The sequence below is a fragment of the Colobus angolensis genome, unplaced genomic scaffold (assembly GCF_000951035.1).
Source record: "Colobus angolensis palliatus isolate OR3802 unplaced genomic scaffold, Cang.pa_1.0 Scaffold70, whole genome shotgun sequence".
Classification (NCBI taxonomy): domain Eukaryota; kingdom Metazoa; phylum Chordata; class Mammalia; order Primates; family Cercopithecidae; genus Colobus; species Colobus angolensis.
In genome coordinates this window covers 6237120-6249809 of record NW_012120710.1, presented here as the reverse complement: position 1 = coordinate 6249809, position 12690 = coordinate 6237120, and the positions used below count along the sequence as shown (strand labels likewise).

The 12690-nt window shown below is 42.5% G+C and overlaps 1 protein-coding gene across 2 annotated transcripts in view; it reads right to left on the bottom strand.

The window, feature by feature from the left end:
* PARM1 (prostate androgen-regulated mucin-like protein 1) overlaps window positions 1-11411 on the bottom strand; it is a 115839-nt gene extending 104428 nt beyond the window's left edge. Inside the window, exons 1-2 of one of the 2 annotated variants that reach the window (XM_011927178.1) lie at window positions 11118-11372; window positions 4273-4377 (exon numbers count right to left, since the gene is read on the bottom strand). In XM_011927178.1, the coding sequence (XP_011782568.1) occupies window positions 4273-4377; window positions 11118-11160 (148 nt within the window). In that variant the 5' untranslated portion in view covers window positions 11161-11372. Of the gene's footprint in view, window positions 1-4272; window positions 4378-11117 lie in introns of both variants that reach the window. The other variant, XM_011927179.1, reaches the window with a different exon arrangement.
* Window positions 11412-12690: the final 1279 nt, after the last annotated feature.

Here is a 12690-nt window from a genome sequence, read left to right as displayed (position 1 = left end):
TCAAAAACCACACTTTCCTCTTTTCTGTTACCCCTCCAATCTGAAACTCTATTCTCAGTGATGGAACCATTTTCACTTCCTGAGCAGCCACACTTGTCTTTGAGATTGGAGGCATTAAAAGCCTGCCTGCTCTTGCTGATGTGCAATTCTTTTCCTTCTGGTGAGAAATTAGGCCCTGCTTTTCATTTCACTCGGAGAACATGGTGACTCCCATGGGAGAAGAGGTGGGGCCATGGTCACCTGTCTTCCAGCGCCACAAGCACAAGACCAGACACAGCTCCCTGCTGAGCCTCCAGCACAGGTCAGAGCTACTCTCTGGGGACACACCCTTGTTTACAGTCAGGGCTGCTGATGTCAAGATGGCTGAGAGCCTGCCCTTCTCAAGAATGGACAAATGGACGCATCATGGAACAAGCAAGGCAAACATTTTAAATAAACACAAAGTGTCATCCTTTCTTTGGTTTGTTTATAGGTTGCTCTTCAAGTTGATATAATCTTAAATTTTACCATGATTACTAAGGCTGCAAGGCAAGCATGTTATTTTTTAAGCTCATATTCTTTTTGTCAGCCAAAAAATAATTAAACATTCTTATTTTGAGTAAGTCAGTGTATACCATGAGGATCTGTTTCATGATGAAGCTGGGGGATATGCCAACCTTGGGGACTTTAACACCAGCCACATTAAGAGGTGTCAGCCCTGCTGGGTAGATGACAAGTGCTTCCTTCTCCAATCTCGGCTAAGGTACAGGTTTTATTTGAGGCAAGACTTCTGCATCCCTTCTATCCATTGCTTAGTATAAAACACAATTCATATTTTAGAATAACCAAAGACAGTAGCACAAGGTCGCTAAGGTCAACAAAGCTCCCATTCTGTTCTTGAGCTTATTAGTGACTAACTTATAACTTTACCACTCATCATCTTAATTTACTTAAATTTCTCAGACTTAACTGGGTAACTTTCAATCATGCTTCCCTTAGACTCAAATCACTTTTCATCACCAGGTTATTTTTAGTTATTTGGAATTCTCAAAAATGCTCAAATGGTGAAATGGTGAAATGGTATCTTTATCTTCCCTAGCTGAGCTCAAAGGTGACATTTGCTTAATTGTCCAGGGAGTTTATAAAGTTTCAGCTATTTTTAAATGATGTCTATGGCACCAAATAAAGCTTACATTTTAAGAAGAAGAATTTTGTGTGTGTATAGCTCAAAAATAGCTGATTTTCAAAGTTTAGCTTCTGTAATCCTCAATGAAGACTAAAGGCCTGACTCATTTTTTTTTTGTAAAGCTTTTTGGAAGCACTAGACATAAGCACCTGATAGTAAGCAAGTTTGCCAATGTCTCATTTTTGGGTCATTTAAGGCAAAATCTGAATTAAGTCTTCATTTTGCCAGCCCTCAGAAATGTGTTTTAATCATCCAATTCAACAAATAGATTTTTAGTATCCTCATGTGCCCACACAGTGTTCTAACACAGTGGGATATCACAGCAAACAAGAGGGACAAAAATCTCTGTCCTCCTAGAGCTATGTTTTAGTGAGGGGTAAGGAGGGATGGAGGGAGATAGACTTTAAAGAAAAAGTAGAGGCAAGAGTCAGATAAGGGGCACCAGGAATATGGTGTTGGCAAGTGGAACAGACTACAATTTTAAGAGGTTGGTCAGGGTTAAGTCTCATTGAGAAGGTGACATTTGACAAAAGTTTTAAGGAAGTGAGGGAATTAGTCATGTGGATATCTGGAGAAAGGACATTCCAGACAGAGGACTTGGCTACTATGTGCTACTAGGTAGTCCTGTGGCTGGTGCAGAGTGAGCAAAGAAGAGTGTAGAAGATCCGATTCAAGAACCAACAAAGCCCCAGCTCACGGAGGTCTTGATGGTCACTCTAAGGGTTTTGGCCTTTACTCTAAAAACAATGAGGAGCCATTACAGGGCTCTGAACAGAGGAGTGACTGACATAGTTCCAATGAATTCGCTGTTGCTATGCTATGCAGAAAACAGACCTGAGAGGGGAGGGGTGAGAGCAAGTAGATCTGAGAGGAGGCCACTGCAGTGCTCTTAGAGAAAGACAATAGTAGCTTGAACCAGAGTGGGAGAAACTGAGGTGGCAAAACGTGGTTGGATTCTGTACATATTTTAAAACAAGAGCAGATAGACTTTCTTGAAGGTTGGAATGAGGAGTGTTGAGAGAAAAAGAGGACTCAAGGATGACTCATGATTTTCAGTCTGAGCAGTTAGAAAGGTGGCATTTCCATTCATTGATATGGAGAAGGCTTTACGTAAGCCCCTTAGGGGAAGAAAGCCTAGGAGCTCAGTTTTGGACACGTTGAGTTTGAGATGACTATTAGATATTCAACTACTGATTTCCTTTTGACTAAGTCAAAATTTATCATCCTCAAAGAATGTAAATTCCCTGAGGGCAGAGTTTTGTCATTGTTCGTTAATGTATATCCAGAGCCTTGGACAGGGTTTAGCACATGTCGATTCTCAACTAAAAATTAACTGAATGAAAATTTATAAAGCACACACTATGTTTCTTGCTCTGTTCTACATGCTGGGGATACAACAGTGGAAAAAAAAACCCACCATCATTTCTGTTCTCATGCACTTTACAGTCTTGTAGTGGGAGACAGAGAAAGCAAATGAAGTGAAATAAAATAAATCCTTTTCCTGTTGGTGTACATACTCGATAGAGACTGGTTGAATGTCTACTCCCATGGCACTTTATGTCTATTGTCATAACCCTACAAGGAAGGAAACTGATAGCACAGAGCTGACATTGCTTTCTGGTCTATCTTACTCTAAAGCCTCTGTTACCACACCATATTGCTTCTCATATAAAATAATGCAAATCCCTTCATCACCTGATAAATATCAGGGCTATGTTTCTCTTCATATGAGCATCTAAAGGAGAGTCTTCTCATAATCAGTTTGTTTTTGAAGAGCAGTTTTAGGAAGGACGCCTGGAAGTAGGCAACCCTAGACCACTTTGCCCTCCTTAACTGAGTCAAACCATGTAGCTGCTTTCATCTTTACATCACAGGGCATTTTCTTATTCTTCACTTCCTTTCATGATGCCAAAGTTACCTTAATTACCCACCATAAAGTCTAACACATCATTTCATCTGAAAGGCTCACTTTGTAACTTTTCACAGATCTAAGGAGGCATACTAAAACAAATATTATATTCATATAAATTTGAAAAGGTATCCCTTATTCCTTTAAAAATGAAATCAAATGAATTTTTCATATCTAGAAGTAGCATCTAGTGTTGGTTTGAGACTTAGTACTCCAAAATAATTTTAATCCTCCTCCTCCTCCCCTGATTCAGCCATTTGATGTTTTCTTGGTCTCATGAAACATTATGCTCCCAGCTTCTCCTCCGTAATCTGTGCAGAAATTCTGAAACAGTCACTGCCCCTTCCTACTGCGCATTTCTTACCACGGTTCTGCACGTAATTTGATATCACACTTCCTGCCCCCAGCAACATTTCCTATCATGTAAATGATGAATATTTTTACTTCTGGTCTGACCTATCTGAATAGGTCCCCAAAAGGAGACTATCTGGGCTCTCCTCCTGAATGTCATTTCCATCAACATTGTAATTTTTAAGATAAAACATCCAGGGTTCCCCACTAGTTGAATGTGGTAAAAGTGTATGTCTTGATGTTGCCTTTCAGGCAGCAATGCTCATTAATAGCAAGAATTCCCATGATCAGTAGAGTGTGTGATCTACCAATAACTTGCCTCTTTTCAAGGCCAAGAAAGACATCTTCAATCCACCAGATTTTCTTTAGGACCCTCTGATGAACAAGTGGCAGTGAGGTCACCTCATGTAATTCTGAGATACACTGAAATCCTCTCCTAATATGACACATTACATTAACTCAATAGAATGACTGGGATCTTAAACATCGTCCTAAATACATATAGTCTGTGCATTGTAACTAACATACTAAATAAACAGACAGCCTTTAACCTTTACAATAATTGTTACTCTTCTTCCTGAAGAATCCAATTACAGCACAATGCAAGAGTCCTATAGTATGGAGTGTTCTAACAATCAAATAATGGTCAACACCAGTTAGTTACGGTATCTATCTGCTGTCTATCTGTGGGATCATGCTATGGCTTCAATATTTGCATTCTGAAAAAATTCATATGTTGAAATCCTAATCTCCAAGGTAAAGATGGTATTAGGAGGTAGGGACTTTAGGAAGTGATTAGACCATGAGGATAGTGCCTTATAAAAGAGGCCCCAGAGGGATGCCTTACCCCTTCCATCACATGAGGAGGACACAGCTAATGAACCAGAAAGACAGCCCCCTCCAGACACAGAACCTGCAGATGCCCTGATCTTGGACTTCCCAGTCTCTAGAACTGGAAGAAATAAATACTGTTTATAAGCCTCCCTGTTTATGGTGTTTTGTTATAGGGGCCTGGACAAACTAAGACAGATCACAAAAGCTTTTCCAACAAAACTAAAACCATGTCATAAAGAATAGAGGACCAATAACTATCCATTATGGATACAATAGTGGGTGAATGAACTCTGTAAGTAATGAAGTTATGCTTGTGTACTACCCCTGGTAAAAATATCACAACGTAAAAGGTAACGTGTATTTTGTTAACTTTGTATTAGGAAATATAAGGTGTTCTAACCTCTGGGAAGTCTGAATGGTGGCTACAAGTTTATAACCATGGCCAAAACAACAACAACAAAAAGAACAAATAAACAAAACCCTCTGTCATCTAATTCCTTTCATGTTCAACACCTGCACTGAAGTTCCCAGGTCCTTATCTCCTTGTTCATTGAAAAGAAAATCAAATGTTGGAATTTGAAATGTAAGTGGAAGATGTTATCATCAAAGGTGTATTCCACCACTCACCTTATTTTGTATTGAATAGACATGTTTTCTAAATATCACACCTGGTAATTTATCTTAATATTTTTTCCACTTAACAGTAAGGTATTCACAGATTTTTGCCTTAGGTATAAAAGGTGCAAATATCCACCACAGTTCAATTGATCAAAGGATTTTTTTTAAACATCTGTCTTAAAATTCTATCTAATATGTTGCTTCAGGCTCTATATAGCCACAGCTTCCAAGTGATACCAATAGACTTACAGGGATTATGTAAACCTTATATAATTAATATTTGTGAGATTTCTTAAGATACTGGCACAAAAGACAGCACTGAAATTCAAAGTTTTCAGTTTTAATCGTAACTTTCCTTTTAAATTAAATGCCAGTTAGAGTCCGGAAGGCTTCGAGTCCCAGCCCCTATAGCAAGACCATTGCTACCATTAAAAATATACTTTTTTATATAAAGGAAGAGTCAAAAGGGGTTAAAGTCGTTTAGAGAGGCTATATAAATCCCATCAATGTTCAGAAATACACAGTTAATGGATATATAATCAGAATCAAAATATCTCATTGGTGTGAGTGCTGCCTCTAAATCCTAATCCATATAGTTGCTAACCCAGAGAGCTGCTCTTAAATCTCCATGTTTTCCCATGAACAGATTATTTCTAATGAAATGGTGCAGGGTAACTAAAGCCCCATGAGGCAGGCTTCAAAATAAAGCTAATCCTGTATCAAAGTCTCTACATAAATGAACTGCAGATGAAAGGCCAAAAGTATGGTTGGCAGTTAAAACACAAGACAACCAGTTGAATTTGTATTTAAGATAAACAACAAAGAAAGATTTGGTTTAAGTACGTCCCAAATATTGCATGGAATGTACTTAGAATTCACTGTTCATTTTACATTCAAATTTGACCGGACAACCTTTGTTTTTTATTTGCTAAATTCGGCAATACTAGACAAAGGAAAATTAAGACCATTTTCAATTGACATTATACCATCCTGTACCAATGAAAAGCACAGATGAGATGAATTCTATAATTGTCTGTTTCATTTTAATGATTTCTATTACTTACCCAATGGCAAAGTTCCCAACATCTATAAGCCATGTTAAAACAGGTGAAAGAAATTGGTTATGCTGGCGTAAAGGGTTATGAGGAACATTTAAAGATTCACACATCAGAAAATACAATGTTACATCAATCCTGTCATTTAAATAATTTAAGCTGTAACTAAAAAAATAAATGTCATGAACTACATACACAAATCAGTCTTACTGAATAGTTGCCCGGCTTGCACGTTAACTAGATGACAACCTAATAGCTCTGTATGTCTAAGTAAAAAGCAAACATTGGATAAAGCAGACATTCAATATCTGTCCACCTCTTCTCAGAATTACCACTGTCTTCTACATAAAACATCAATTTTTCCAAGAAACTGCTTCACTTGATACCTTATGAACAAGACAAATAAGTTTAATTTCTAAACTAATGTGCCCAATTTTACTGATAGACACTTCTAAAGGGAAGCAAACTGTCTTAACTGCTATTGCAGGATTCCTTCATTTAGATTTAAGACAGTCAAATTCGTTTTGAAAACACTTAAAAAATGTTGTTGTCCATTGCTTCCGGTGGGGTGCTATAACCCCCTTAGGGTAAATTATTGCTTAAGAAAGTCTGCTTAAACAGTATAATATTTGGCCAATGTTTTTCTCATAAAAACACAAGCACAATTAGACTGGGGTCAAATGCTGAAGTTAGATTAGAGATGCGGCAATTATTGATGATTGCTATTGTTTTGGAGCATTCGGACAAAATGACCTGTCTGTTCCTAAGTTGTTAATCTGAATTATCTCAAGTTTGTAGCTCTGGGAAACTGACCTTTGAGGTTTCGCTGAGTTGAGTTTTTGAAACACATCAGTTTGCAAAAGTTTCTATGGAAGAAATAAAGTCCTTGGTGAGACTTTACATCTATTTGTTACTGAGACTTTTTTGGACTCTTGTGCTAAATCTGAGTTGGCACATTATTAACCTTTTCAAATTAGGCATTTAGTAGGCTCAGCTGAATATTTTCTTAATTTGCACATTGGTTTGTTGGAACAGCTGGCACTGCACTGGAATATTAGTTGAGATCTTAGATTTACATAGTCCAAGTACAAACATATAAACTCTGCTTTTGGAGAGGATGACCTAATTAGTGCAGAATATAGTACACTTCATTAATAAGAATAATAGCAACAACAACAGCTAACAAGTATTGAGCATTTGCTATGTCTCCAGCACTGTATACCTATAGGTATATTCAGTTATTGAACACTTTCAATAACTCCAATTTTTTATTCTCCAAATATTGTAGATCAGAAAATGCAGAGTGGTTAATATACTTGCCCTCAATCACACAATTAGTAAGTAGTAAAGCTTAAATTTTTACCTAGGCAATCTAGCTGCAGAATCTATGCACCTACCATCTTGAAACACTACCTCTGTAAATGCATCAGTGAACAACAAAGAGAACAACAAAGAGTGTTCATCCACCTTCTCAGGTCAGTTTTCAGGTGAAGGAAATGTCACATCTTTGACTGTGACCACAGATTTCAGGGGAATAGAAGTTTCTCAGGCTAAGGAAAGCAAGTGACTCTTCACAACCACCCCCAACAAACCATCATCAGCCTTCCTGTTCCTTTAAATGTGTGCACAATTTTGTGTATTTTAATATATGTGTGATAAGGCAACTAAGCTGACATATATCAAGTACAGAGTCATAAATGTGCAGGGTGAAGTAAGTCTTCCTTCAAGGATAAGGACATTCTAGGTGTTAGTTACCTGGAGAAGAGGTACCTACCAGAACCAGAACACAAATAGGATCCCTAGCTGTGTGGCAGACTGGGAATCTAGCTCTCTGGTGATCTACGTCTTAATCACCAAGGGACCAATATGTCTGTGCAAGATGGCTGGGTAATGGGTGGAAGGTCCTGAGAGGAGACAGGGGCAAACAGAGCAGACCCAGTGCAGGAGAAATAGGACCATGAGGTTTGTGCCTCTCTTACCTAGTGTCTTTCCTTTTTGTCCTTCTTGAGTATTCAGAAAATGCCTTTGAAAGTTCTGATGTATCTCATACTTCACTGAGGGAATTTTTAAATAAATAGGGCCATAAAAAACTTGAATGTAACGACCATGGTGGCAAGAACAAAGGAAGAGAATCCAGATGGGGAGCAAGAGAGGGATAAAGGTGGAAGCTACCAGTGGCCTGCCATTCTCGTTCCCTTCTTGATTTTGGGGACAAACGTTGGAGGCTCTGGTTTGTGTTTTAATCTGGAATCAGTACTGCAATATGCCTTATACTGGCGTAAGAAGTGTTTGATAATGGTTTATACAATAGATATGCTAGTTTTCTACTATAATCAACCTTGAGAGAATTGAAGACCATCTAAGATTTCTCTCTCCTTTTAGAAATACAAATGAGGCTGGGCACAGTGGCTCACATCTGTAATCCCCGTACTTTGGGAGACCAAGGTGGGAGGATCACTTACATTCAGGAGTTCAAGACCAACCTGGGCAACATAGGAATACCCCTCATATCTACAAAAAAAAAAAAAAAAAAAAAAAGCTGTCTATGGTAGTGTGAACCTGTAGTCCCACCTACTCGGAAGCTTGAGGTGAGAGGATGGGGAGGCCGAGGTTGCAGTGGAGCTGGAATCGCGCCATTGCACTCCAGTCTGGGTGACAGAGCTACGCCCTTTCTCCATAAATACATAAATATGCTTATATATACCCGAGTGAATAAATGTGGAGATCTACCCTTGTTGACAATGCCTACATATTTGCAAGTGTCCATTATATGTGCTGGAGGAAATATTATGTATATTTTGAGAGGATTTGTTGAGCCAAAAAATAAGCCCCTGCGTAACGCTTTTCCTGGCTCAGGAAAGTATCACCTTAAGAATTTTACAGAAATATTTTTGAAGCCTATGGCTAGAAGGGGAAAAAGAGAAGGAAACAGAAAAGAAATAAGGCCTGGTGAAACTAACTAGAGATTTGCTAGGGAGTTCTGGGATAAGCCCCCAAAACACATGTGCCACTTTCACTTCAAGAACCCTCATCTCTTTCTTCTTTACCAACATGTCTATTTTTTCTTTAAAAATTATATTTTACATTCTGAAAACACCTTAAAATTAAGGTGCAAAGAATCTCATGAGGTATTTATGCCAATTTTCATATTTTTTTCATGAAATTTATTGCAAAGTAGCCCTAACAACTGATGTCTTAAAGAGATTCCTTCAGAGGCACAAACTTCAGCGGAAATGCAGCGTCCATTAGCTTCATCACTGTCCGCTTGGGATATGCACATCGAAACATAACTAGGGAAATGAGGCAGTATGTCTTCCTGAGTCTCGAGCCACACAGCTGGAAGACTGTGACCATCTGGACTCTGATCCTAATTAGTGCATGGGGGTAGGTGTGGTGCTCAGCTGGTGTCTGGCCCACCAGTCTCCTCACTCTGGCGGTGGGTCAAGGGTGATACTCCTCCCGCAATAGCGGAGTTAAACTAAACTGTAACGCTGAACCAAAAAAAAAAAAGAAAAAGAAAAAGAAAAAAAAAAGCGTCTTGGGGGTGGGGGGTGGGGGTGGGGAAGCTACAATACATAGCTTGTTCGGGTTAATCCCGGTTTTGACAACTGCCAGAGCTGTTCAGAAAAGGAAATGATTAAATAAATAAGACAAGCCACTAAATCAAATTAGCAAACGAACCCCTCTACTGACTCACTCAAGGGTTTCTGAACCTCAAGAAAAGATTTTTGAGTGAGGAGAAGTAAAGGTACCTTCCGTGTCATTACGTAAGCATCTCCTGCTTTGAGGATTACGGGAATTACCACCGGCAGCCAGCCAGGAGCTCCGCTGCCTATTACACCTGCCTGACCCAGGCTCTCTGAGCCCAGCCCGAGGCTGGGCAGCCAAAGTCGCCTCCGAGTACTCGGGAACTGTCCGCGGACGCGTCTCCAAACCGTGCCGAGATACCAGCGCGAAAGAGGTTTTCTCAGACGGACGGTCAGTAAGTAGAGAAAATACGCTATAGTTTCAAGTTGGGAAACTTTTCCTTATAACTGCATTACCCATTGTGAGCTGCCAGGAAACCGCTAGCTTCTTTTCAAGGGATTGCGACGACTCGTGTTCACAATTGCAGGAATCCGACGAACTCAGAGGGAGAAAATACAGACTCAAGCATGAGTAGAATCGGCTTGCGCTATGTGACTTTGGGTCACATTTAACTGAAAATGCCAGTGGCCGCGCAGTCGGGCTACCTTTTCCACCAGCACCATATCCACAGCCAGTCGTCCCTTTTCGGGAGACATTTTCTAGAAAAAATGGGTACCTGAACTCCAGATTCAAAGCGTCTTTCTGAATCTCTCCCCGGTCCCCGCCAAGCCGAGCTCAGTCGTCTGGCTCCCCTTTTCCCCATCCCCGCTGCCAGAGGTCGCCGCCGTCTGTGGTCCCGAAACCCGAGAGTGGCTCCTAGGAAGCCTTTCAGAGGTGGTGCAGGGGGAGGGGAGAGGATGCTAGTTTATCTAAGTTAATAGCTTCTTCCATGGGATACGTTTTTGGGGAGCTCTGGGGCAGAAGGTAGCCTTGCAACCCCCAGTGACGATTGCGAGCCTGCCAAGGCCGGGCCGCCGCTGTTAGTGCCACATCATCCTAAGCGTGACTAGGAATGGACGCCGGAGATCAGAGACCGCCAAGACTCCAGAAAGCAAACCTGCCCCGCCAGGCGCGCAGCCGCTGCTGAAGCCTTCCCAGATGCGAACCTCCCACCCCCACTTCCCCTGCTTTTTCATCCCTTCCAGTACCGAACCGCAACAAGAAGTCTGGTCCCGTACTCTGGCAGAGTGCGCTCCGAAACCCTGGTGAAGAAAGAGAAGCCTTGAGGCGCAGTCCGTGTTGCCCACCCTGGGCTCGAACGCGCAGCTCAGCCAGCCACCTGTTCCACAAAGCTGGAGTTTGTGCGGGTGCGGGCGCGGGCTGCGGCAGGAAGGACCCCATCGTCCCCTCCCTCGGCACGGTTCAGAACCGCCAAAGGCGCACATCTCCTCAAATCTAAGTGCGCACACACCTGCGCACTCAACCCGGAGACTCGCACCACTCCAGGCGCCGGCGCGCTGCGACTCGCTGCCGGGACTCCTAGCTTCAGCTCTGACCCCGCGCTCGCCACTGGGGCCCACCCCGCGACCTGCCCTTCCGGGAGGATGGCGCCAATTACCTGACGTTAAGATGCAAAGAGCGAAGAGAGTCTTGCAGACCATGGTAGCCTGGTGTTTGGTGCCAAGCCCGGAGCGGGCAGCAGGGACTTTGCGGACTGACAGAGCGCACTAGGCGCTGGTAGTGACTCTTCTGCCGGGTGGGCTGCGGTGGGAGCTGGGAGGCGCGGACAGCTCCAGTGGAAGGCGCGAGGCAGACGAGGCGAACGCAGCGCAGCTCCGTCAGCTGCGTGCCCTCCAGTGCTCCGCGCGCTTCTGCTCCATCCCAGCCGCCCGAGCCCGGGGCCTCCTCCGCCGCCGCCGCCGCCGCCGCGCCTCCCGCTGCCAAACCCCTCCCACCCGGGCCCCGCGGCAATGACAGGGCCACCCCCTGGCCTTCCTTCTCTCAGCCCTCAGGTCCCGAGAGCCCCGGCCCAGAGCGGCCTCTGCTGGACAGTCAGGACCCGAGACCCTGGGTTCAGCAAATGTTTGCAGCACCTTGCTCTGTGCTGGGAACTAGGGATGCAAAGAAGTGTGAGCACATCTCTACCCTTAGGAATCTAGCTCAGCTTTTCTTACATGAGCTTACAGGCTTTAGAGAGGTGACCTTATGTCGTTTTAGGTGTTCCCTCGGAGAACCGACACATGTTCCAAGAATAAGGACCTTCTTCATTTGTCCAAACACTTCTACGTGTACATATTAAACCCTCATCCACATTCAACCCGGCTGAGTTTCCTGGGGCCTGAACCAGGATGTCTGCCGCTGTATTCAGCTTCTTACTAGAAGAAAATACTAATGTCAGGTAACTGATGGTGGAATAACTAAGCCAGACACCCTGCTAGGCGTTGTTTCATGAATCCTTCCAAGAATTATTATTATTCCATTTTACAGATGAGAAAATGAAGGCACGGAGAAGACAATGTTCTCAAGGTCGCATAACTGGTAAGAATAGTTTGTGCACTAGGCCCATAATAACAAAGGCTGACATTTCCTGAGTGATTGCTATGTGCTAGGCTCTGGACAACGGGCTGTTCAAGAATCAACCAGGTAATTTAGTTCTCACAACAATCCTTGGAGATTATTTCCTCGTTTTCAGGGGAGAAAGTGGAGGCACAGAGAAGTTTAACTTACCCGAGTTCAAACAACTCGCAAGTAGTGATAAGATGCCTGCCCGGGCACCCTGCTCAACCTCTGTACTCTACTCCCTCTCCAGAGCCCAAAGCTTCTCCAAAGCCTACAGATTAGAACTGACCTTTCATTCAGTTCCCTCCCTGCTCCTGCTACACTTTAGGCTTGCTTAATTCTCACACTTCGATCAAAGCAGATGCCAGGTTCTCTCCCAATTCTGTTATTAATCAACCTGTTGGTCCCCTAGTCACCAGAGCTAGGGCACTGAAGGAGTTAACAAGCCTTTGTAAAGAAATTATTTGCGTGGAAGACAGCTTTCTTTTTTCTGTGATATCTTCTTCATATGCCATGGACTCTGTTCTCACTTCTTTCTCACATACCAGAAGCTGAGTCTAGGAGGCCTGAGCACCTTATCTATGGTCAATTCCTCTGCCTGACTCTATCACACTACCACTTGTAGATTTTGC